This window comes from Humulus lupulus, chromosome X (genome assembly GCF_963169125.1).
Source record: "Humulus lupulus chromosome X, drHumLupu1.1, whole genome shotgun sequence".
NCBI lineage: Eukaryota > Viridiplantae > Streptophyta > Magnoliopsida > Rosales > Cannabaceae > Humulus > Humulus lupulus.
This window is the reverse complement of record NC_084802.1, coordinates 82,298,864-82,325,510: the sequence shown is the minus strand read 5'-3', so window position 1 is coordinate 82,325,510 and position 26,647 is coordinate 82,298,864. Positions and strand designations below refer to the sequence as shown.

Here is a 26,647-nt window from a genome sequence, read left to right as displayed (position 1 = left end):
CCGATAACGGCAGGAGATATAACAACCATTTCTAGAGGTCCTCATCTGGCAGGCACGAGCAGAGGTGCCCAGAAGGGGTATATCAATGAGCTAAAATCCCACAACGGAGTGGAATTTGTTCCAAGGCCGTGATCATCAAAGCATCAACGATTGGAGAAGCAACCAATCACTTTTACAGAGGAAGATGCCAATCATGTCTTGTTCCCACATAACGACCCTCTGGTCGTAATGTTCCAGCTCGCCAACCGGAGAGTTAGGAGGACACTAGTAGATAACAGGAGTTCTATGAATCTACTCTTTAGGTCTACCTTAGAAAAAATTTGGCTGTCTGTAACAGACCTGAAGGCAAATTCCTTGATTCTGTACAGATTCTTTGGTGAGGGGTCAACGACCATTGGGACAATCGAGCTAGTGGTAACGCTGGGTGAAGGTCCATGAACTGTCTCCAAGCTCCTGGAATTCGTGGTCATCGATTGTCTAGTGGCCTATAATGCGATCTTAGGCAGACCTGCGTTGATGGCATTTGAAGCCATAACCTCTATCCGTCACCTAGCAATTAAATTCCTCTCCTCTGTAGGAACATGCACTGTCAGGGGAGATCAGCTCACCGCCAGGGAATGCTATAGCATTTCGACTAAGGGAAAGTCACAACCCGGAAAATATACAATGACAGTAAGCGACGGAGGCAAGAAGTCCTAGGAGACAGAAGCTGCTCCCGGGACGAAAGAACCTCAAAAATCCAAGGATAGAGACATCACCTCAACTGATGATATCGACCCCCAAATAGGCGAGGACAAGTCAGAGCTCCAAGCTATTGAGGAGGAAAATATAGATCCCAAGGATGCCTCAAGAATCATTAAAATTGGGAAAAATCTTGATGATGGTAGAAAAAAAGACCTTTTAAAATTCTTGTAGGAGAATCTAGATGTATTCGCCTGGTCTCATGAGAACATGGTGGGGATCAGCCCGAGCGTGATCATGCACACCCTGAATTTGGATAAAAGCATGCCCGCCACATCCAAAAAATAGAGGCGTCTGGGAACAGTCCGAGTTGAGGCATTGGAGGAAGAAGTAGCTCGGTTATTAAAGTGCGAGTTCATTCGTGAAGCAAAATATCTTATCTGGGTCGCGAATCCTATCCTGGTTCCGAATCCAAATGGAAAGTGGCAGACCTGCATCGATGTCTCCGACCTGAACAAAGCTTGTCTTAAGGATTGCTTTCCATTGCCGATAATTGATCAATTGGTAGATGCCACTGCGGGGCAGGAGCTTATGTCCTTCATGGATGTGTATTCTGGATATAGCCAGATCGCAATGAATCCTGCGGACCAGGAGCATACTAGCTTTATGACTCCAACAAATGTATACTGTTATAAAGTTATGCCCTTCAGACTAAAGAACGTTGGGGCTACCTACCAGCGATTAGTTAACAGAATGTTGCTGGCCAAATCAAACAAAATATGGAAGTGTATGTCGACGACATGCTAGTAAAGTCTAAGACTGTCGATGGCCATGTGTCCGACCTAAATGAATGTTTTAAGATCCTGAGGAAATACAATATGAGGCTGAATCTCCAGAAGTGTACTTTCGGAGTGGCATCGGGAAAGTTTCTGGGATTCATAATCAATACAAGGGGGATAGAGGCCAATCTAGATAAAATCAGGTCGCTATTGGAAATGCCTTCGCCCAGATCGCGTGAAGAAGTCCAAAGCCTGACTGGAAGGGTGGCAGCCCTAAATCGATTCATTTCAAAATCCACTGACAAGTGCTTACCATTCTATAACTTACTCCGAGGAAATAAGAAATTCAAATGGACTGAGGAGTATGAACAGGCATTTCTCAATCTGAAAACACATTTGGCCGAGCCCCAAGTATTGTGTAAGCCAGTGGCAAGGGAGCCCCTATTCCTTTATTTCGCTGTGACAGAAAATGCAGCTAGCGCCGTGTTGGTTCAGGAAGAAGATCGAGTTCAAAAACTGGTGTATTATATAAGCAAAAGACTTCTCAGAGCTAAATCACGGTATCCCTTGATGGAAAAGATGGCGTTCTGCCTGATATTAGCCTCAAAGAAGCTTAGGCCATACTTCCAGTCCCATTAAGTTCACGTCATGTCTGACCAACCTCTAAGGCAGGTATTGCAAAAACCTGAAGCGTCGGGACGTCTCTTAAAATGGGCAGTCGAACTCAACCAGTTTGAGATAATGTATGTACCACATACCTCGATCAAAAGCCATACCCTTGTTGATTTCATGCCTGAATGCACCGGATTTCAAGATGAGCTCTTGAAAGAACTGGTGCAGGAGTTGTGGAGAATATTCGTGGACGGCTCCTCTAACGAGAACGGGTCTGGAGCTGGAATCATATTGATCTCTCTATAGGGGCATTGATTCCATACCGCGCTACGATTCAGATTCAAAGCATCAAACAACGAAGCCGAATACGAGGCTTTGTTAGCCGGGCTTAGAGTGGCAAAGGAATTGAAAGCAAGGGTCGTCCAATGTTATAGTGATTTCCAACTCATGGTCAATCAAGTGTTAGGGGAATACCAAGCGTGGGGTACCAAGATGGCAGCTTACCTAGCCAAGGTGAAGAAAGAGCTATCAAAATTTGAGTGTGGCACCGTCGAACAGATCCCTTGCAAGCAGAACGCTAACGCAGACGCTTTAGCGAGGCTCGCCACCTCCAAGGAAGCTGAGACTTTGAACGTAGTCCCGATGGAATTCCTGGAAAGTCCAAGCGTGGTAGGAAACGCGATGGAGGTCGAGATGATTGACACTAGGCCGACCTAGATGACCCCCATGATGGAGTATCTTACAACAGGGAAGCTACCTGAAGAGAGGAAAGACGCAAGAAGGATACTCTATCAAGCTCCAAGATATGTAATAGTGGATGGAATGTTGTACTGACGTGGCGATTCCTTGCCTTTTCTGCGGTGTGTTTTACTAGAAGAGGCTAAAACCATTCTGCAAGAGGTGCATGAAGGCTTCTGTGGGGATCATGCTAGAGGGCAAAACCTAGCCTTAAAAATATTAAGGCATGGTTATTTTGGGCCCACTTTAACAAAAGATTCCATCTCCCATGTTCAGAAGTGTCACAAATGCCAACGCTTTGCCACAATTGCACGAGCTTCGCCAGTCGAGCTAAAGATGATCTCATCCCCATGGCCATTTGCAGTATGGGGAATTGATTTAATAGGAGCATTACCTACGGTAAAGGGAGGAGTTCGTTATGCGGTGGTGCTCACTGATTATTTCACGAAGTGGGTAGAGACCGAGCCTCTGGCAATCATCACCTCAAAAAGAATCCTCGATTTTTTGGTTAAGAGTATTGTGTGCCGGTTTGGGCTTCCCAAGAAGATCATGTCAGATAATGGAACTCAGTTCGATAGTGATCCCTTCACTGATTTCTGTGAAAAGCACGACATAATTAAAAGTTTCTCTTCAGTTGCATACCCACAGGCCAATGGGCAGGTAGAGGTTGTAAATAAGACCCTCAAAGCAAGTCTTAAGAAAAGGTTAGATGAGGCCAAGGGAGTCTGGCCTGAGCAGCTCCCACAGGAACTACGGGCGTACCGGACCTCCATGGGACACACCCCTTTCTCCCTGAATTTCGAGAGTGAGGCTGTCCTTCCCATCGAAGCAAAAGTAGCCATGCATAGGCTACAGACATTCATCCAGGAATGGAATGAGGAGTTGCTTAATGCATCTCTCGACCTGATTGATGAGAAATGAGAGGATTCAAAACTACAACTCACACATTACCAATGGAAAATCACTCATTATTTTAATTCCAAGGTCAGAAGACGTAGATTTGGTTTGGTTGACCTGGTTCTCTGAAGGGTCTTTTTGGCAAACAAGGACTCTAAAGACGACGCTTTAGGTCCGAACTGGGAAGGGCCCTATCAAATTGTGGAAGTCAAGCATGAAGGAACTTTCAAATTAGCTTGACTTAGTGGAGAAATAGTCCCACAGACCTGGAATGCCATGCACCTAAAGAAGTATTATCAATAGTGATACCATCCATCTATGTAAGGCTTAGTTATAAAAGCCATTTAACTAAGAAATGAAGGGTTCATCATGTGTTTCTTATTTTTCATATAGTTTTAAGCTTTTCCCTTCATAAGATTATTTATATATTAGTTTGTGTGATAACGTTTGTCTAAGTAACCGAGAAAGTTCACATTCTGGTTACTTGGGGGGCATATAACCTGAGATAGATTAAAATTAGAATATGCGAATTAAAGATGAGTTTGAAACATTTAAAATCTTGGATATAACCAGGTACAAAACTATCCTGGATATAACTAGGTCCAAAACTTAGAAGTTAGTAAAATTGATTAACCAATGTTTCTCTTTTAAGAAAATACGAGGTGTCAATAAACCTAGCACGAACTAAGTTTAAATCATTTAAAACCCTGGATACGACCAGGTCCAAAACTTAGAAGTTAGCAAAATTGAAAATTCGATGGCTTTCCTAGAAGTTCGAGATATCAGTAAACCTAACATGAACTAAGTTTGAAATCAACACATCAGGGTCGAATGTAGCCAAATTCAAAATATCTATCCCAATCTAATAGTCGAGTCCTAAAATCTCGAATGTGCAAATATAAAAAAGCATAAACATGAGAGAATTAAGGAAAATATTAAAATTAGATATACGAATTAAAAACAAAATTGTCTTGAGAAAAGAAATAAATAAAACCACAACAAATTGGAGCTCCGCATCAGACTCCTCTAGGATGCCCACAACAGAGGCTTCCCCTGTCTCTGATGTCTCTTGTAGGATTCGAGCCTTGAATTTCTCAAGATAGGGATCCCACAGCTCGGGGGCCATGAAAGAAAAGTTGCCATCCAGGTTGAATGCCCAACAATGGTACAACATATCTTCCATGGAGGACAGGGAGGTCGCCCTCTCCTCCTACACTGCAGACTCGGCCTCTTACAGCTTTGCCTTGGCCTCAGCTACCTCGACCTGAAGAGTGGTTAAGGCGGCCTTTGCGGCCTGTTCACTTTCTTGAGACGTTGCAAGGGCGGCCTTGGCATCGTGCTTGCCTTTTTGCGCGACTGCAAGGGCAGCTTTAACAGCCTGCTCGCCCTCTTGAGCTGCAGTCAGGACGATCTTTACGGTCTAGAGTCGTTCCTAGCTCGAGCTCGGGCTATGCTGCGGTGCTGAGCCAGGGTCGCCTGCAAAGCACAAAGGGGATAGTTAGGCACATACTGGGGGAAAAATTGAAAAGGGAAAATTTTGCTAACTTAAAGGAAAAGATCTTACAGTGAGGGTCATCCCCAGAGCTGACTCCAGGATGTTCTCCGGGCTCCGCTCCTCTATCATCCCAAGGTCCGTTTGGTTAGATTTGTAGACATGCTCCACCATGTGGTTCATAGTCTCATAAAGGGTCCCCCTGAAGGTTCCGGGATTTTCTCCAGGTCGTGGGGATCCACAGGAATACGAACGGTGGCAGCAGGGGCAGCAGGAGCTGAGGGATCAGCTTGTATGACTTGATCCTGAGCAGGTGCAAACCGAGGAGGAGGAGGAGGAGGAGGAAGAGGAGGAGGGGGAATCCTTTTCTCTGTCACGGTGGAGGCCGGAGCTGCTGAGCTCGTACCTTTCCCCTTAGCAGGGGACTTGGATGTGGTTCCTGCCACAGGAGGCATTTTCTTCGTATATCGAGGCCTCTTTACGACAGGACCTGAGTTGGACTTCCCGCCCTGGAAAGCGGTGCGGAGATCGAGAGCCCCGGGTCGCTCCATTTATTCGTCTGAAACGAATAAGAAGGGAGTTAGAACATGGATAAAGTAAGAAATTTACAAATATATATATATAAAGTATTATAAAAGATCCTATCCTCTAGGTTGGGGGAGGAGTCTATTGTCACGACCTCTAGCCTCAGGACTACTTGGGGAGATGGGGAACCTAAGTCTACAATTTCCTGAATCGGGGGAGGTTCAGGTTCAGGTTTTATTTCAGGGCTGGACTCCTCTATGTACTACCTAAGTCCAGGGGCAAGGGTACCCTAAAGTAGAGAGGGCCACGACCTGAGATTGGTCCCATACTCTTCAAAAATGACCGACCTAAAGGATAGGGTATTTTCTACGACAACGATGCCCTTAGGATAGCCCATGTCATGGCGTAACACTAAGTGGTCCACGCACTGGAGAAAGGTTATATTATGGTCTGGATCGTTAGGGTGGCGATGGACGAGTTGGTTTGGATTAAACCTAGCTAACCTAAGGTCAGTGACAACCCTATATAATTCCCTATAGGGGCATGGGTTACCTTAGACGGAGGGCCCGACTGCTGCCCCCAATGAAACTCACTCTAACTCAGGGTCCCGAGCAGCCTCAAGAGCCCGCCTCTTCCGCACGAGAGGCACTTTGTCTTCTTCTTGCTCCTCGCCTTCAATGGCCTCGGTGTCCCCTTCATGGGTAGGCGGGAGCTCGCGGGCCACCGGAAGAATAGCTAGTGTTCTTCTCAAGGCCAAAGTCTGGCGTTTAGCGATTAACTTACACGCCAGCATTGTGTCATTGGTCACAAGCTGGCGATAATCCTTCTCACTAGGTCGAAGCCTAGACAGCATATCATATTGACCCCTGAGGGTCACAGATTTATCCATCCTCGCGAATATGGCTGCACAAAAATAATACTCAATTAGTATATACACGAGGAGTAGGTCCAGACACAAAGATAATGATTTCATGAGCTAAGAAAGGAAATGAGACTTACGAGGACTGTTGAAGTATCTATGTTTGCAGTTGCGGAACCCATTCGACATAAAGAATTGATCTTTATAGTCGTTGGGGTGGCTGGGGAACTCGATGACAAAGGGCAAGTTTGGGAATCGGGTCAAGTAATAGAACCTGTCACCTCGCCCTCGTTGCTCTAGGTTGGCCTTCAGGCAAAAAAAATATAGGATGTTTGCCAGAGTAGGGACCTCCCACTTGTGCTTTAGAAAAAGATACTTCAACCCCGCCAACACTGGGTAGAGTTCGGGGGGAGCTAGAACGGCGCCAACTTCACGTCATTGAGGAAGTCGGCGAAGTACTGGTCCAAAGGAAGGAAGGCCTCCGCCTTTAGGTGCTCGTCTATCCAGGCCACAAAGTCATACTGGAGAGGTGCGCAGCTCCTTTCCCCTTCATACAGAGTTCGGGTGATGAGGCCCTCATACTCGACCCCAATGTTGTGGGACAACATTATCTTATTGACCCTTTCTTGGGTCGTGATCTTGGAGACGATCATCTCTGCCTCGTAGAAAGCATTGGGGTCCACAACGATCTCCCTCTCCACCACGAGGCCGAAGTGGGGAAGGGGAGACTCAGAGGTGATCTCCTTCCCCTTGCTGATTTGCTGGACAGACGAACCAGGAACTTCTTTTAGATCGCCTAACGAACAAGAAGGATGAATCACTTAGTAGGCGACCTAATATTTTATAAATTTTTTGACTCGAATGAGTGGGGAAGAAAGGTATCTGTGATATACGAGCTGAGTTGGTCTCAGCCTGTTGCGTGATCACACACGCTACCCTACACCACGCGCCTCAGTTTCCCAGCAGACCCCTGATATTTTGGGATTTGTGTGTCATAGAAACCGGCCGCTACTGACCTTGGGAGGCAGTTTTGAGAAAAGACCACCCAAGGAGCGTGTTCCCTAAGCAATCTAATTTTTGAACCCTAACCTTTCATCTTCTACATCTCAAATGGGTATTTCCTAAAAAAAAACTTACTATGAACTACCCAACTCTACCTAGAAAATGCCCAGTTTTGTAATATCATTATTTTAGGAGGGGTTCTAAACCTTCTCTATAAGCCTAAGGTTGGAGCCTATATGCCAAAAAGATCAAGGAAACACCCTACTAGTGACTACGGAGAAGCATAAGTGGACATGGTAAATAGAACTCAGAAGTCGATAAAAAAAAAGAGTTTAGGTGAAATAATAAAACTTACAGTGTGGACGTCGATGAGAGAAGTGTATTCTGCAAGGATGGGAGTGCTCACTCCTGAGTAGTTGTATGACTCGATGTTGAGAAGATATCGCAACAAAGAGTTTTAGGGATTTTTGTTTCTCTGAGAAAGAAGGAGGTTTGAAGATGCAGAAGATGGAAGACAGAGAATTTTTTTGAATAAAAGGTGATGAATTGTAGGAATTGTCTATCCCTTTTATACGTAAATGGCATATATCAACGTGAGCCACCCGATTTGGCCAATACAAAATCCAAGGGTTGCGGTTCAAAAGACGAAACGATAGCAAAAAGTTAACAAGAAAATTAATGCAGTCCTCAAAACCCGAACAGATGCCAATTGTAATGGTCCACATGTCCAGTACTCAAGTAGTGGGCAAACATGGGTAATTTCAATGGAAGTCTAAAAGTCCCTACTATGTAGGTCAGAAGATGACATCATAAAACACGAGCAAGGACTTGGGGGCAAATGTGCATCCTAATTTTAGCACGAGTCCTTTATTCAGCTCGAGTACAACTGGCAAGTAAAGGCACAGAAAAAATGGCCAAGGAATCCATGTATTCTTCACGAACACAGCACAGTCCCCAAGGTGATGGCACGAGCTAGGGGGTATAAGGCGATAGGCACAAACTTATAATATGTATAAGGCATAGCATCAATGGCACGAGCTCATGGTATATTCAGCTCGGGGCATGCTAATGATCTGATGTGTCCTTGGATCCCTGAAAACCCGGACACATTATATAATCATGCATGGCCAGACATGGCGTGTCCGCGGATCCCTGAAAACTCGGACACGTAATATAATCGTGCATGGTCAGGCAGGGCATGTCCGCATGACCCTAAGGATCCATGATCAGTTTTATTTCCTGATCAGACCATACCTTAGGATAAATTGGAATATTTATAATAAGTGTAATATAGATAAAAATAGGTGTTAAGTCACATGATGGCCCGAAGACCTGTCGAAGGATTTTCTCTATAAATACTGAGATCTTCGATAGAAGGAGGAGAGAATTTTTCTGTAATACTAAAACTCTGTCAAAATTCAGAGAGAAAGATAGTAATAACATAGACTCGTGGACTAGGTGGATTTAATCACTGAACCACGTAAAATAGACGAGTGTTCTTGGGAATCTCAGTTAGAGAATTCTTGAGAGTCCTTTTCTTATTACGGTTTATCATTAAGCACTAATTCATCCTAGTTATTCTCTTAATTCACTGTTGGCGAAAAACCGCATCAACAACTGCAGGGCTTGGATTGATGAGCACTTGAAGGCAGGTGCCTTCTTCCCATTGTTCCAGTATTAAGTAGACTTCCTAAACTATGTCAGACTAGCTCCATTCCAGCCCCCGCCAAACTCATACAGACTTTTGGCGGGGTTGAAGTATCTGTTCCTGAGGCACGAGTGGGAGGTCCCCACTCCGACATACATTATGTACTTCTTTTGCTTCAAGGCCAGTCCCGACCAGAGGGGTGAGGTGACGGTTTCTACTACCTCACTCATTTTCCCAACTCAGCCTTGGCCATCGAACTCCCCAACAACCCAAGTGACTATAAAGACTTGTTCTTTATGTAAAATGGGTTCAAGAACTATGATCACCGATACTCCAACCGCCCTCATATGTCCTCTATCTTTATGAATTCAGCACGCAAACTTTTTGATCTCTTTCACACTTTTTTTTTGTTTAAGTATTCTAACTGAGTTCATTCTTTTTGCAGCTATATTCGAGAGGACAGAGCAGTCTGTGACCCTTGGGGGTCATTATGAGACTTTGTTTAGTCTTCCTCTAAAGGAGAAAGACCGTCGTCAGGTTGTGAATGATGCCACCATGGTGGCCTACAACTTGATCAACAAGGTCTAGACGCTGGCTCTCAGGACTCGGGTTCCTCTCCCTGTCATCCCCGAGCTACCCCCTCCTCAAGAAGCCTTGCCAGCCAATGAAGACATCGAGGAGGAAGAAGACGTGGCACCACTGGTGCGCAGAAGGTGAGCTCCCAAAGATAATCAGGGGCCTGATGTTGAGCGAGCTGCATTTGGGGTAGCAGCCGTCCCCTCCATCCAAGGTAACCCATACTAATACAGAGAGTTAGATCATGTTGTTGCCAGTTTTAGGCTAATTTGCTTCAACCATAACCATATTGTTAGTCTTCATCCTAATGACCCGGATCTAAACACAACCCTCCTTCAGTGTGTTGAACATTTTGTGGTACGCTATGACCACAGCTACCCCAGAGGTACCATTGTGGTTGAAAACACTCTCAACTATAGGTCCACCATCTTTGAAGAGTATGGGACAAACCATAGGACCTGGCCTTCCTGGTGTCAAGGTGCATATGCCCTTAGTTTTAGGCAGTACGTAGATGAGTCCAGCCCCAAAGAAGGACCTAAACCTCCTAGGACCCAGGAAGTCATAATTTTAGATTCTCCCCCACCTCCGTTAATCCGAGAATTAGAGGTTGTGCCTAGCCCAGTCTATAACCTTGAGCTGATCGTTGTAGATTCCTCCCCTAGCTCGGAGGGTATGGTTCTTGCTCTTTTCTTGTCTTTATATTACTTTGAATAATTTTTTTTTTTAAATCTGAACCTTCTTCTCGTTCTTTTCCAGGGGAAGATATGGAGTTGCTAGTCTTTCAAGGGTTAGTTCCTTGGTCTCTAGGTTAGCTGGGGGTTGTTCAACAATTCCCATCCTATTGTACACGTTTGATGGGTTGTTGTCCCTCCAAGTTCAAGCTTGGTTAGGTGGGACATTCCCATTGTCGCGTACGATAGATGGACCTCCCTCATGTCGAGTAAAATTCACATCCTCACTACGAGCTGGATACCTTCTTTGTGAGCTCAAATGATCGTATAGGTCTGGTTGTGGATCGTATCGAGGACTTTGCGTTGAGCTCAGCTAATTTCTCAGGTCGCTTTCAGACTTGCCTCTACACTGGCTCCCCATCTACTAACTTCCATTTGCAAAACTTCCATCTGCACTGGCCTACGATTGAAGTCAAGGAACTGGATCTCAGCACCTGCCCGTGGGGCATAAGTATCTACTGATGGGGGAGAATTTCTCATACTCTTCCCACGAGATGGAGGATCTCGTTGTGCGCGAGGTGGTGTAGGATGTCTAACCGATGATTGTAGATGCCTTATTTGTGAGACTATCCTCGTTCCATGAGGATGAACTAAATTAGCCTGCCTCGGTTCTAACCCAATGTCCCAAGTACTCTGTGCCTGGGGTTTTGATCGTTGCATAGAAGGATTCGCTGGAGCACTTTTCATCCGTGAACTTGTCCCAGTCTGCTCTGGTTGGTTGTTATGGGCACTCCTGGGAATCTGTGAAGAAGGCACAGTGCTGGGGTCCCAGTTCTGACCGACCGACTGACATGCTGATGACGAATCCTATGATGACCAATGGGCTGAGCACTTTGGTGGTTTTGCTCTGAAGGTACAGAGCTCGGAGTGGCGGTCCTGACAGAACAACTAGTTTAGATTGTTTATTCCTATGGGACTTATGAGATCCACTTTGCCTCTTTATGACATTAACGTCAGTTGCAAGAGGGGACAATCAATCCAAGAGCTCCTCGATCTGTTTGTTTGCCCTAGCAAGATGGCTCCTTAATTGTGAGTTTTCAATCTCGACGGCAGTCAAATATCTTGTATTAGGATTTGGTGGGAGTGACGCTGAACTCCCAGCGTCTTCTTGACCCACTGGTTGCTTCCTAGGACGTTGTTGAATATCTGGGCCCCTTCGAATGGGAACAGCAGTATGATGGACCTCCTGCTCACCAAGCCACTCCATCTCATTGTCATGCATCGAATGAGTGAGCACCATGATGAATGTCGACCGAAACTTGTGAAGCACTAATTTCCTCGCAACGAAAGCATCACACTATTGATGCGATTTTTCACCAATAGTAGATTAAAAAATCTAATAGGGATATTAGTGCTAAATTGTAAACTGTAATGAAATTATAAGAACCATTTTGTACAAACACAACTTTTAGGCGGTTCAGTGGTTAAAATCCTCCTAGTCCATGAGACAGTATTATTGCTTTTCTTTCACAATTTCTGCAGAGTTTTGTAATACAAAAAGGCAGTCCCCTTCCTTGTCCATTATCCCTGATATTTATAGGGGAATTTCCTGGATAGGTTTGGGTAACCGTGTGAATAAATAAGGTAAACATTTAATAGGGATTATTCCCATTTACATTGAGATATGATTTGATAACAGAATAGAATATACTCTTGCTATCTCGGATAATAAATGATAGATATGCAATACAACCCGCGTATTAATGAGCGTATAAGAAGCCTAGGAATCTCTTGGGATCCTTCAGTATACGTTCTGACCATGTTTCCACGAGCTAGATATCTCACTCGAACTAGTCTTCAAAGACTATCTGAACCTTCGTTCGTATTAAGCTCAGAGCGCCCAAATGTGGATCTGGCCATTTTAGGCCTCGAAGTGGATTGTTATCCTAAGAAGCGGTCTAATAACAACATGTACATCATGTTGTCAAGTCCCAACTCGAGCTGCTCACATCATTGTTAACCAGAGGTTCCACTCAGCTGCTTTTCCATCTATTCACCTACTAGTTGTACCAGAACTGAGTGATTAGACTGTTAGAGAATATATGTTATTGCTCAATGGAAATATGGAAAAACCAAAATACAACTCTATGCAAAAATACAATAGACAAGATAATATTGATTAAAGAAATATTACAACTCAATTGCTCAAAATACAAGTAAATAGAAAGATGTAGAAGAAGAAGATTACAAACTCAAAACAATATTAATACAAGTAAATAAGAACAAGAAGAACAAAAGAATGAAAATATCAATGAAAGACACAAACTCTCACACAACCAAAGTGTAGAGTAGTGGGGATCACCAACTTGAACAAGGTTCAAAACCTTTGTCCAAAAGCTTATTTCCCTCTATTCTCTAAGCACTAAGGGATCTCTCTAGGAAAAAACTCTCTGGAATTATCAAGCCTCTATGGTGTATTTTCCAGCCAAGTGCTTTGTGGATGGAAAATGGTGTGTCTTACAAGTGAGCATTAGGCTCCTATTTATAGAGTTTGAGATACCCTTTGAATTTCAAATTCCACCAACCCCCATGGCTGTTACCAATGTTTTAATTGGATGCTTATGGAATTAAAATGGAGATTTGGGAGTTATTTGGGATGTTAAAGCCGTTCAATTTGGAAAAAAAATGAAAAACCAAGTTGGCTATCAACCTCACTGGCCGCGGCTAGGGAATGACAGTGGCTGCGGCCACAACCTGTTTTCAGCACAAAAAAGGTCATTTTCAAAAACGTTCCAAAACGTCCCAAATCATTTCCCACATGATTTTGTAACCTCCAAACACCTATTGGGAGTTAAAAACATGTCTCCAGCAACCATATTTCATTATGGCTTTGTGAAATCCAATCTCAAATGAGTAACATATAATATACACATTATTGGATAATATTTGGGAGTTACAAATTTGTAACTGATTTTGTAATTCCAAAATATGTCACATTTGGGCACACACATGTGTCTAATTTTGTGACTCTCAATAATATGTTACAAGGTGTGACAAATCACATTTTGTCACATTATTTAATCTAACATTATATTATATGAAATAATATAACATTCCCCCACTGAATTAAATAATCACTTTTGTAACACTTATTTAATCAATCAAACATTATATTAAAAATTAATATTCCCCCACTTGATTAAATAATCACTCTCTTTAGAAACTTTTGCATTGGTACATAAAGTAAAATGTCTTTCAACTTGAATTTCACCTTAGTGTAATTATCACAAAGATTGTTGGAATTTTGGTTGCCGAAGCATTGAACCACCATCCCTTGATAACAAACCGGTGATAACACACACACCTTTGCTATGTTCACTTGAGACCTCCATGTCTCGCTTTTGCAGCGTTAATGGCCATGTGCACATTCCATTCATAGACTTTTCTTGAGAATGACTCCCAATTCTCATGAGGGGCGGCACCACCCCTAGGTCTATATAGGTGGAACTCTTACAGTATTTTGTTACCCTAAAATACATGTCTTTTCAAGACTAAGTTCTATTAAAAAAACCTTTCAGTTTTAACCCTCATTTTGGTAACACACTAGTACTCATATATCGTATGGGACAAAATTTGAGTACTACTACTATTCACTTGGTTGACTTGTTATTACCTATTGAACCTAATACTATTTTGGTTACTAATAAATAAGAACAAGAAGAACAAAAAAATGAAAATATCAATGAAAGACACAAACTCTCACACAACCAAAGTATAGACTAGTGGGGATCACCAACTTGAACAAGGTTCAAAACCTTTGTCCAAAAGCTTATTTCCCCCTATTCTCTAAGCACTAAGGTATCTCTCTGGGAAATAGCTCTCTAGAATTATCAAGCCTCTATGGTGTATTTTCCAGCCAAGTTCTTTGTGGATGGAAAATTGTGTCTTACAAGTGAGCATTAGACTCCTATTTATAGAGTTTGAGATACCCTTTGAATTTCAAATTCCACCAACCACCATGGATGTTACCAATGTTTTAGTTGGATGTTTATGGAATTAAAATGGAGATTCGGCAGTTATTTGGGATGTTAGAGCCGTTCAATTTGGAAAAAACTGAAAAACCAAGTTGGTTGTCAGCCTCACTGGCCGCGACCAGGATTATCAGTGGTCGTGGCCACTGGCCTCTGTCCCCATAAAATGACAGTGGTCGCGGCCACAGCCTGTTTTCAGCACAAAAAATGTCATTTTCCAAAACGTCTCAAATCCTTTCCCACATGATTTTGTAACCTCCAAACACCTATTGGGAGTTAAAAACATGTCTCCAACAGCCATATTTCATTATGGCTTTGTGAAATCCAATCTCAAGTGTATAACATATAATATACACATTATTGGGTAATATTTTGGAGTTACAAATTTGTAACTAATTTTGTAACTCCAAAATATGTCACATTTGGGCACACACATGTGTCTAGTTTTGTGACTCTCAATAATATGTTACAAGGTGTGACAAATCACATTTTGTCACATTATTTAATCTAACATTATATTATATGAAATAATATAACATAGACTCATTCTAATTTTTAGGGTCCCAACCCAAGGGGATATCACATTAAGGACAAAAAAGGGTCCTCATAATAATCTTAGGTCGACCAAGGTCACCTAACCCAAAAAGGGTCTCTGTAACGCCCTAGAAAGCCAAGACTATTACATTGTGTATTTAAAATAGTGCAAGACTTTCTAATCAAGTCTTTTGGACATAAACGTGTTACTAAAGTCAACTAACAGATTAGGGCAAAAGACTTTGATCATAAAATAGTTGTTTTTCATTAAAAGTAAGAGTTTATACATGAGATCCCAAAAATGGTGTTTACAAGGCAATTATAACCCTTAAAAAACAAATACAACTAAAGCCAGCCTAAGTGGCAAAATAAAATTTTGACTTTAGTCCCTGTTGATCCCTTGGTCGTGGCAGTCGAGCAGCTGGTGATGTACACACCGCCCCAAAGCTCTCCAACTCACGGCTAGTCTAGCTTTCCCTTTCCCTTACCTGCAACACAAAGCACCCGTGAGCAAAGGCTTGACAAGAAAACTTAATTCACATTCACAAATGCACAATATTATACATATAGTAAATTCAGATCAAACAAATCAATAATAATAGAACATAAGCAACAAGCTAGGAAATAATAAACAATTTAATCCAACATGTAATTCAATCTTAGCATTCAATATAATTAGTTAAGTGTCGGCTCCCTTAGGCCGAGCCCTTTAGTTATTTAGCTGACTCGAACTCACTGAGGTCGGGCTGCATTCTGCACGCTTAACATCAGCCCCAGCTCCCTTAGGGCTCCCTTAGGCTGGACTTTCAGATCAAATATAACAGATAGACAGATTGCAAAACACTCAATCGAAAGCAGTACGAACAAACATGCTTATCTTGATATCCTCAGACGCAGATATATTCACAATCTCACATGTATTCATTTATAGGGGGGTCTCAGCCCCATTCACAATCTAGGTGTAGTTTTCTTACCTTGAATCTCGAGCTGAAGGCGTAGAGCGGTCTTGAGCACGATCCTCAATCATGAGCCTTAACGGTAACCCTAGTAACAAATCGGTAATGAACAACCATTAAAACTTAAACCAATTAAAAACCCCATAATAACATACTAGCCTCTGGAACATCGAATTATACAAAACCGGGTAGTAGAATTCTTCCCGACCACTTAGGTTTGAGTTCCCAAGCCTAAAAACCCTTAATTGGCCAATATCCCCTATTTGAGTTGTGGCCCATGCCCCTAGGGCTACGGTGCGCTACAAGTCAAAGAGCCCCGAGGCTCTCTTCTGGGGGACATGGGCCGCGGCGCACCTCAACCTGCGCTGCATTGTCTAGGAAAAATTCAGAGGCTCCCAACCTCTTCACGCACACGCGCCGCGACGCTTGAAGAACAGGGCCATGACTCAAGCCCAAAACCCAGAAAAACCTGCATATTTTCACTACGTTTCTCCAAACCAAATTCAGCAAAATTCCTTGTAACCTTGAACTAAAAACAAAATTTAGTCTAGGACTTTTAACAACACAACCTAGGCATTTTAACTACCCAAAAACCAACCACAAATCTCACCCCAATTCAGCAATTGAAGCTAACCTTAAAACCAAGCCAAAACCTATCCTAATAGCAAAATTCACAAAGAAATCAGGTCATGAAGCTTACCTCAAGAGTGAATTCGACCTTGAACTCATCCCCAAGTAGTCTTAGCTCCAATTCTCAGCATGAATCCAAAACTTACAGCCTCAATTCTAAGCTTTCTCTAGAAAACCCCCAAAGCCTTAGAGAGAAAGAGATGAGAGTAAGAGTGGGAGAGCTGAGGGATTGTCTAGTTGTTTCTGGCTAAATCCTAAGGTTTCCTAAGTATATCCCCTAGTACAAAGACCAAAATACCCATAGTGTTATCTCAACCCTTTATTGCCCTTAAGGGCAAATCGGTCGTTAGTCCCGATTCCTGCTAATTCCTCGAATCGTCCTACAAATTACCAATTAGTCCCGACATACCCAACTAATCACCAAATAATTATCTATTACTCGATAAATCCCAAATATACATTAAATTTCCTAAATTACCCCTAGGCTCCCTAGAGCCGGGTATTAGACCCCCATTGTGACTATTTCGCTAATCCGCTCACTTGGATCACCTCGAGCCAAATACTGCAAATATATCCACATAATAATGTGGTCGCAATCATTTAACACATATAATCACAAATATGCCCATTTTAACAAAAACGGTCCCACATAAATATTTAATACTCATAAACATGCATATATATTCATATTATCATATAAATCATGTATGCCACGTAGTCACACACTTACTCAATTAATTTGACACATATATCCAATTATGCCCTCCCAGCACGCTAATCTAGGCATAATACCTTATTAGAATTTTTGGGACGTTACAACGATCTCCTCCTACTGAAAATATCGTCCCCGAAATTTACCTAAATAACTCGGGATGTTGATCCCTCATAACCGAATCTAGCTCCCATGTCTTTTCCTCGAACTTGCTATTTCTCCATAAGACTTTGACTAGAGGAATCGTCTTGTTCCTTAGAACCTTGTCCTTTCTGTCTAGGATCTGAACTGGTCGCTCCTCATACGACAAATCTGTCTATAGCTCCAGGTCCTCATATCCCAATACATGGGTTGTATCTGACACATATCTCTGAAGCATTGAGATGTGAAACACATCATGAAATTCTGATAACGAATGGGGCAGAGCCAATCTGTAGGATGCTTGCCCAATCCTCTCCAGATTCTCGAAAGGTCCAATGAATCTAGGGCTCAGCTTGCCTTTTTCCCGAATCTCCTTACCCGTCACAATTGCGAAACTCGTAGAAATATGTGGTCCCCTACCTGGAACTCCACATCCCTACGCTCAGGGTCAGCGGAGCTTTTCTGTCTGCTATGCGAAGCAAGCATTCGAGCTTGGATCTTCTCAATAGCTTCATTAGTCTTCTGAACCATCTTCGGTCCCAAATACATCATTTCCCTTATCTCATCCCAATGAATGGGCGATCTACACTTCCTTCCATGCAACATCTCGTTTGGAGCTACTCCAATCGTTGACTGATAACTATTGTTGTAAGAGAAATCAATCAACGGGAGGTACTGACTCCAAGACCCCTCGAAGTCTAGCAAATATGCTGTAAGCATGTTCAATATCTGAATTGTCCTCTCATACTGCCCATCTATCTGAGGATGAAAGGTTGTACTGAACTTTAACTAAGTCCCCATAGCCTTCTGAAAACCACCCCAAAACTTGGAAGTTAATATGGGATCTCGATCCGATACTATAGACTTCAGAACCCCATGTAGACGTACAATCTCCCTTACATACAGCTCCACATACTGGTCCACTGTATAGGTTGTCCTCACTAGCAGAAAGTGAGCTGACTTGGTGTATCTGTCTACTATCACCCACACCGAGTCATGTTGCCCCACCATCTTGGGAAAACATCCTAAAAAATCCATGGTAATATATTCCCACTTCCACTCAGGAATATCTAAAGGTTGTAACAACCCTACTGGTCACTGGTGTTTAGCCTTCACCTGCTGACAGGTTAAACACTTTGCTACATAATCAACCACGTCCTTCTTCATTCCAAGCCACCAGACCTGATACATCTTTGTGCTGCCCTGATGTAGTGAGTATGGTGCAGTATGGGATTCATCAAGAATCTCTCATTTTATACTTGTATCAATCAGAACACATATCTAATCCTTATTTCTCAGCAAAACCGTCTCCAAAATGGAATAATCCTTAGCTACTCCATCTAGGACATCCCCTCTAATCTCCTGCAACCATGATCACCCATCTTGCCCTATTTATCCTTTCAAAGAGGGTAGACTATAAAGTAATATTGGCCAACTGGGCCACTACCAATTCTATCCTCGCTCTGGTCATCTCTTCTGCCAATTCCTTTGATATTTGGTTTGAGCTAAAAAACTAACTTGGGCCCCTCCGGCTCAAAGCATCTGCTACTACATTGGATTTTCCTGGGTGATAAAGGATGTCACAGTCATAATCCCTCACCAACTCTAGCCAATGCCTCTATCTCATATTTAGGCCCTTCTGGGTGAAGAAGTACTGGAAAATTTTATGATTGGTGTATATCTTGCACTTCTCTCCATACAAATAGTGTCACCATAATTTCAATGCGAATATCTCCATTGCTAGCTCCAAATCATGGGTAGGGTATCATTGCTCATATTCCTTTAGCTACCGCGATGCATAGGAAATAACCTTCCCACTCTGCATCAACACACATCCTAAACTCAGTCTCAATGCGTCACAGTACACTACGAATTTGTCCCCACTTGAAGGACGACTCAGCATTGGAGCAATAATCAATCGTCGCTTCAGTTCCTGGAAACTACCCTCACATTTTTCTGAGCATGTGAACCTCTGATTCTTCCACGTCAACTCAGTCAATGGTGTAGAAATTTTTTAAATCCCTTTCGCGAGTCGTCTGTAATATCCTGCTACCCTAAGGAAACTCCTAACCTCCGAGGCATTCTTTGGCCTCAGCCAATCCCTAACTGCTTCTACCATGGCTGGATCTACTTTAATCCCGTCTCTGCTGACAATATGTTCAAGGAACGTCACCTCCAGTACACGGAACTCACATTTCTTAAATTTAGCATACAACTGATGCTCCCTCAACCTTTGCAATACTAATCAGAGATGTTGCTCAAGCTCTGCCTCTGAACGAGAGAAAAACAGAATGTCATCGATGAAGACAATCACTAACTATTCTAAATTGTTCCTCTGACTTGTGTTGAATATTTGTTGTGTGTTTTCTTCTTATTATTCTATATCATATATATAGAGAGAGAGATTATTCTATTACCTTATTATTCCTAATAATAAAATCATAATGATGATAGGAATTGATTTAGGTAAATATCTAACTTACAAAATTTGAAAAAATTATTTTCAAATTATTCATTTGTTGTACCCTAATTTTAGCACGAGTTCACTCACTCAAATCGGGTACAGCTGGCAGGTGAATATATAGAAAAGATAACCAAGTAGAATATCTAATCATTAACCACTTGAGTAGCTCGAGGTTCATGGTGGTCAGACCCGATATTGGGCGTCCTAGATCATTACGAGCTAGGAATCAGATAGTTGTCAAGCTTGAGCTCGTATGAGATATTCAGCTCGTGAGGACCAAGATATAACACATACTAAAGGATCCAAAGAGACTCAAGGATTCTTTATATGTTCATTAATGACCAGGCTGCATCATATTTATGTCATTTATTACCCAAGATAGATGGAATGTGTTTATTATGTTATCTAATCATATCCCAATGTAGATGGGAATAATATGTATTAATTACATACCATATATGTAATTATGTGGTTTGTTTACACAGTTACGCAAACATGTCCATGGAATTCCCCTATAAATACTGGGAATATTGGACAGGAAAGGGGACCACTGACAAAATAGAGAGAGAAATAGTAATAATATTGACCCGTGGACTAGGTGGATTTTAACCACTAAACCACGTAAAAGTTCGGTGATTTTGAGTGAGTTCTTGTTATTTCATTATGATTTACTACTAAGCACTAATCTGCCCTTTTTACTTATTAATTTTTCGTTGGCGAAAAACTACGTCAACAGTTTGGTGCTTTCATTGAGAGCAAATTAGTTCTATACAAATTCCAGTCCATTTTCATCATGGTGGTCACTTGCTCAATGCATGATAATGAGGCAGAACAACCTGGTGGGCAGGAGGTCTATCATACCACTATTCCCAATGAAAGGGATACGGATGTTCATCAACGTTCGGGGAAACAACTAGCGGGTCAAGGCGATACCGGGAGTTCAGCGTCATTACCGCCAAATCCTAATCCAGGCTATCTGACTGCCGTTGAGATGGAAAACATGCAGCTGAGGAGCCATCTTGCTAGGGAAAACAAGCAGATTGAGGAGGTTTTGGCTAGGTTACCCCTTCTTGCAACTGACATTAATGTCGGAAAGAGGCAGAGTGGGTCTCATAAGTCCCACAAGAATAACCAGTCTAAACCAAGTTGATCTGTCAGAACTGCAACCACAAGTTCTATGCCTGCGGGGCGAGATTGCTAGAATGCTCGGCCCAGTGACCATCACAGGGGCTGCCAACATGTCAGCCAGTCAGTCAGGACTACAACCCTAAGTTCGGTGCCTTCTTCACAAGCCCCTAGGAATTTCCATGACAATCCATGAGGAGGGACTGGGACAGGCTCGCGAAGGCATAATGCTCCAACAAATCCTTTCGTACCATGATCGGATCACCGAGCACCGAGATCTAGGGACAATGGAATAGAACAGAGACGTGCTAATCTTGTCCGTCCTGAAAGAACAAGGATAGCCTCACCAATAAGGAATCCTCCATCACCTATAAGACATCCGACACCACCTCGTCCTCAAGGAGATATTCCAGCTTATGGGGACAGCGGGAGAAATCCTACCCCATCCGCAAATACTTCCACTCTACGAATGCGTGTTGAGAATCCAGGCCCTTGATCTCAACCGTGAGTTGTAAGCTGCACAAAAAGAAGTTATTGGACTGAAAGTCATCGTATGGGTAGGTCCAAGAGTGACCTAAGATATCACTTAAGTTCAGGACAAAGCCCTTGGTATGACCCGCAACCCGACTTACACGATCATCTGAACTCGCAGAGAAGGTATCCAGCTCGGGAAGAAGGTGTTAGCTATACTCGACACGAGGGGGGTCCGTCCATAGTATGCAACAACGGGAATGCCCTGCCGAACCAAGCTCAAACTTGGAGGGACAATAACCTGCCAAACGTGTATGATAGGATGGGAGCTGTTGAACAGCCCCCAGCTAAACTAGGGACTAGGGACCAAAGCCTCGAGAGATTATCTCTGATGGAAGAACAAATGAAAAGACTTTTATCCAGAAAAGAAAATGATAATTACGACTCGGAAGAACCCTCAATCAGTCCCTGAAGCTACGATAGGCAAACCGGAGCTCAGGAAAATCAGGTTGAACCTCCTCCGGTAGTAGGGGAGACATAACCACTATTGCGGGAGGACCACATTTGGCGGGCACGAGCAGCGAGGCCCAAAAGAGGTACATTAACGAGCTGAAAGCTCATAATGGGGTGGAGTTCATCCCAAAGCAATGATAATTGAAACAACAGCGATTGGAAAAGCAACCAATCATTTTCATGGAAGATGATGCTAGCCATGTCCAATTCTCACATAATGATCTGCTGGTGATAACCGTTCAGCTCGCCAACAGAGGGGTTCGAAGGACACTAGTGGATAATGGAAGCTCTGTGAATCTACTTTTCATGTCCACCCTAGAAAAATGGGGTTATCCGTAATTGATTTGAAGGTGACTTCAATGACTTTGTACGAGTTTTCAGATGAAGGGTCGGCAGCAATTGGGACAATCGGACTGGTGGTGACATTGGGAGAAGAATCATGAACTGTTTCCAAAGTACTCGAGTTTGTGGTAATTGATTATCCAGCCGCATACAATGCGATTTTGGGCCGACCTGCGCTGAAGGCATTTGAAGCCATAACCTCTATCCGCCACCTTGCAGTGAAATTCTCCTCATCTATGGGGTATGTACAGTCAGAGGTGATCAACTCGCTGCCAGGGAATGCTATAGCATTTCTATGAAGGGAAAATCACAACCCAGGCAGCAAGCGATGGTCATAAATGATGAAGGTGAGGAATCCCAGGAAGTGGAAGTGGAAGTCACTCATGGGACGGAAGAACCTCGGTAGGAAAAGGATAGTGAGGGCGCCCAATGCGACGACATTGACCCGCAGGTCAGCGAAGACAGATTAGAGCTCAAAGCCATAGAAGAGCTCGAGGAAGTAAACATCGATCCCAAGGAATCTTCAAGAGTCGTCAAGATTGGAAAGAATCTTTATGACAAATGAAAGGTGGAGCTGGTCGATTTTTTACAAAAAAAATTGGACGTCTTCACTTGGTCGCATGAGGATATGGTGGGAATGAATCCGAACATAATAATGCACACTTTAAAGTTGGACAAGAATGTGCCTACAAAATCCCAAAAATGGAGACTTTTGGGAATGGCTCGAGTTGAAGCCCTTGAGGAAGAAGTAGCTCGGTTATTGAAATGCGGGTTTATCCAGGAGGAAAAATACCTGATCTGGGTAGCCAATCTCGTGCTAGTCTCGAAGCGGAATGGGAAGTGGAGAACCTGTATCGACTTCTCCGTCCTAAACAAAGCTTGTCCCAAGGATTGTTTCTCGCTAGCAAGGATTGACCAGTTGGTAGATGCCATGACAGGTCACGAGCTCATGTCTTTCATGGGCACGTACTCTAGATATAACCAGATCATGATGAACCCTGCGGGCTAGAAGCAAAATAGTTTCATGACCGAACATAACGTATATTGCTACAAAGTTATGCCATTCGGATTGAAGAATGTCGGGGCCACATACCAACGCTTGGTTAACAAGATGTTCGCTAACAAGATTGGGAGAAATATGGAGGTGTATGTCGATGACATGCTTGTCAATTCAAAGATTGTCAAAAACCATGTATCAAATCTAGAAGAGTTTAATGGAATATTAAGAAGGTATGACATGAACCTAAATCCCAAGAAATGCACTTTTGGGGTGGCATCTAGAAAGTTTCTGGGATTCATAGTCAACACGAGGGGAATAGAGGCAAATCCTGAAAAAATAAGATCATTGTTAGAAATGCCTTCACCCAGATCGCGTAAAGATGTTCAAAGCCTAACTGGAAGGGTGGCAGCTTTGAATCACTTTATTTCAAAATCCACTGACAAGTGTTTCCCATTCTATAACTTGCTCAGAGGAAACAAGAAATTTGAGTGGACCGAGGAGTGCGAACAGGAATTCGACGACCTAAAATTGCATCTGGCCGAGCCCCTGGTATTGTCTAAACCAATATCTAGAGAGTCTCTGTTCCTTTATCTGGTCGTGACAGAGGATGCAGTCAACACCGTACTAGTTCGAGAAGAAGGCTGTGCTCAGAAACTAGTGTATTATGTGAGCAAAAGGCTTCTCTGAGATGAGTCACGATATCCACTGATAGAGAAGCTGGCATTCTGTCTAATATTGGCTTCCAGAAAGCTTCGGCCATACTTCTAGTCCCATTCTATCAACGTCTTAACCAACCAACCTTTAAGGTAAGTTTTGCAAAAGCATGAAACGTCAAGACGTCTTTTAAAATGGGCCATCGAACTCAGCCAGTTCGAGATATCGTACAGGCCATGGACTTTAATATTGAGTCAGGCCCTTGCTGATTTTATGGCTGAATGCACCAGCTTTCAGGACAAGCTCATGGGAGATTCGGTGCAGGAATTATGGAAAATCTTCATTCACAGATCATCAAACGAGAACGGATCAGGAGCGGGGATCATCTTAATCTTGCCAGAAGGGCATAGGTTCCATACAACTCTGAGATTCAGATTTGAGGCATCCAATAACGAAGCAAAATATGAAGCCTTGTTAGCAGGACTGAGGGTGGCAAGAGAGCTGAAGGCGAAATTCATCGTCCAGTGCTATAGTGATTCCTAGCTCGTGGTGAATTAGGTATTGGGAGAATACCAAGCTCGAGGCATCAAGATGGCAGCCTACCTAGCTAAGGTCAAAGGCGAACTTTATGAATTTGAGTACATCTCTACTGAACAGATTCCCAGCGAGCAGAATTCTAACGCTGACGCTTTGGCATGACTTGCTACCACGAAAGAGGCTGAAACATTAAATGTAGTGCCATTGGAGTTCTTGGAGAGCCCAAGTGTAACAGGAGAAGCAACGGAGGTTGGAATGGTTGATGTAAGACCGACTTAGATGACTCCTATAATGGAGTATCTCGCAACTGGAAAGTTACCTGATGACAGAAAAGACGCGAGAAAAATACTCTATCAAGCTCCAAGGTACGTAATAGTCGACGGGACCTTATATCGGTGTGGCCATTCGTTGCCTCTCCTGGGATGTGTTCTGCCCGAGGAAGCGAAAACCATTTTGCAAGAAATACATGAAGGTTTTTGTGGAGATCATGTTGGGGGAAAAACCTAGCGCTAAAGGTACTGAGGCAGGGCTATTTTTGGCCAACTTTAACGAAAGATTCGATCTCGTATGTCCAGAAGTGTGACAAATGCCAGCATTTCTCCATAGTTGCCCGAGCTGCTCTAGTCGAGCTAACAATGATTACCTGCCCGTAGTCATTTGTAGCAAGGGGAATTGACCTGATAGGTTCCCTACCCATGGGAAAGCGAGGAGTTTGATATGCGGTGGTAGTGATCGATTACTTAACGAAGTGGGTGGAAGCAGAACCTCTGGCAACCATCACCTCAAAGAGGGTCCTGGATTTCGTGGTGAAAAATATCATCTGTCGATTTGGACTCCCTAAGAAGATTGTGTCAGACAATAGGACACATATTGATAGTGGTCTCATCACAAAATTTTGTGGAAAATACGACATAACGAAGAGTTTCTCGTCGGCAGCATACCCACAAGCCAACGGGCAGATCGAGGTTGTAAATAAGACCCTTAAGGCGAGCTTCAAGAAGAGGTTAGACGAAGCCAAGGGATTATGGCTCGAATAGCTCCCACAAGTACTTTGGGCTTACTGAACTTCTCACAGGACCACCACGGGGCACACTCCTTTTTCCCTAACTTTTGGAAGCGGGGCCATGCTTCCAGTTGAAGCAATGGTAACTACTCACAGGCAAAGGACGTTTGATCAAGAACAAAATAATAGGCTACTTAACACATCTCTTGATCTGATCAAAGAAAAATGAGAGGAATCACAATTACATCTCGCCCATTATCAACAAAAGATCACTCGCTATTTCAATTCAAAAGTCAAGGGGCGTAGACTGGGATTAGGCGACCTGGTTTTCTGAAGGGTCTTTTTGGCGAGTAAAGACCCTAAGGATGGTGTGTTGGGCCCAAACTGGGAAGGACCATACCAGATTGTAGAGGTCTTACGCGAGGGAACTTTTAAGCTAGCTTGGTTGAATGGGGAAGTAGTCCCACGGACTTGGAATGCTCTTGACTTGAAAAAGTATTATCAATAGTACTACTCTCAATGTAAGGCTTATTTATAAAAGTCGTTTCAATTAAATAACATATGGATTATTAAATAACCACTTCTTAGTTTTATTATTACAAGCTCGTGTTCTGATAATTGTAAAAGTAACTAGGAAAGTTTATACATTCTGGTTGCTTGGGGGCACATAACCGAGATCGGTGAGTTTTTTTAAAAATAAAATAAAATAAGCCTACTCGGATAAGATTAAAAACTTAAAAACTTGGAAAAATTGATTATTCAAAGGATTTTTAAAGCTCAAGTTTTCAATAAACCTAGCACAAACTAAGCTTTAATTCATCTAAAACCCTGGATATAACCAGGTCCGAAACTTAGAAACTGGGAAAATTTGATTTTTCAAAGGCTTTTTAAAGCCCGAGTTTTCAATTAACCTAGCGCAAACTAAATTTAAGTCATCTAAAACCCTGGATATAACCAGGTCCGGGGCCTAATTCTCAACAGGTATAATGCTATTAAGCTTATTAAAAACCCTGGACATAACCAGGTCCAAGGCCTGATCCTTAATAGGTACGAT

General features: G+C 42.8%; 2 protein-coding genes across 2 annotated transcripts in view; one reads left to right on the top strand and one right to left on the bottom strand.

The window, feature by feature from the left end:
- Positions 1-5,378: 5,378 nt before the first annotated feature.
- LOC133805994 (uncharacterized) lies at positions 5,379-5,750 on the bottom strand. Its single transcript, XM_062244133.1, has one exon. The coding sequence runs from the start codon at positions 5,748-5,750 to the stop codon at positions 5,379-5,381; it is 372 nt and encodes a 123-aa protein (XP_062100117.1).
- A 2,586-nt stretch (positions 5,751-8,336) lies between these two features.
- Positions 8,337-26,647, top strand: part of LOC133805993 (peamaclein-like) — a 62,253-nt gene continuing 43,942 nt past the window's right edge. The window contains exons 1-2 of the mRNA XM_062244132.1: positions 8,337-8,340; positions 9,679-9,815. Of these exons, the coding sequence (XP_062100116.1) occupies positions 8,337-8,340; positions 9,679-9,815 (141 nt within the window). The remainder of the gene's footprint in view (positions 8,341-9,678; positions 9,816-26,647) is intronic.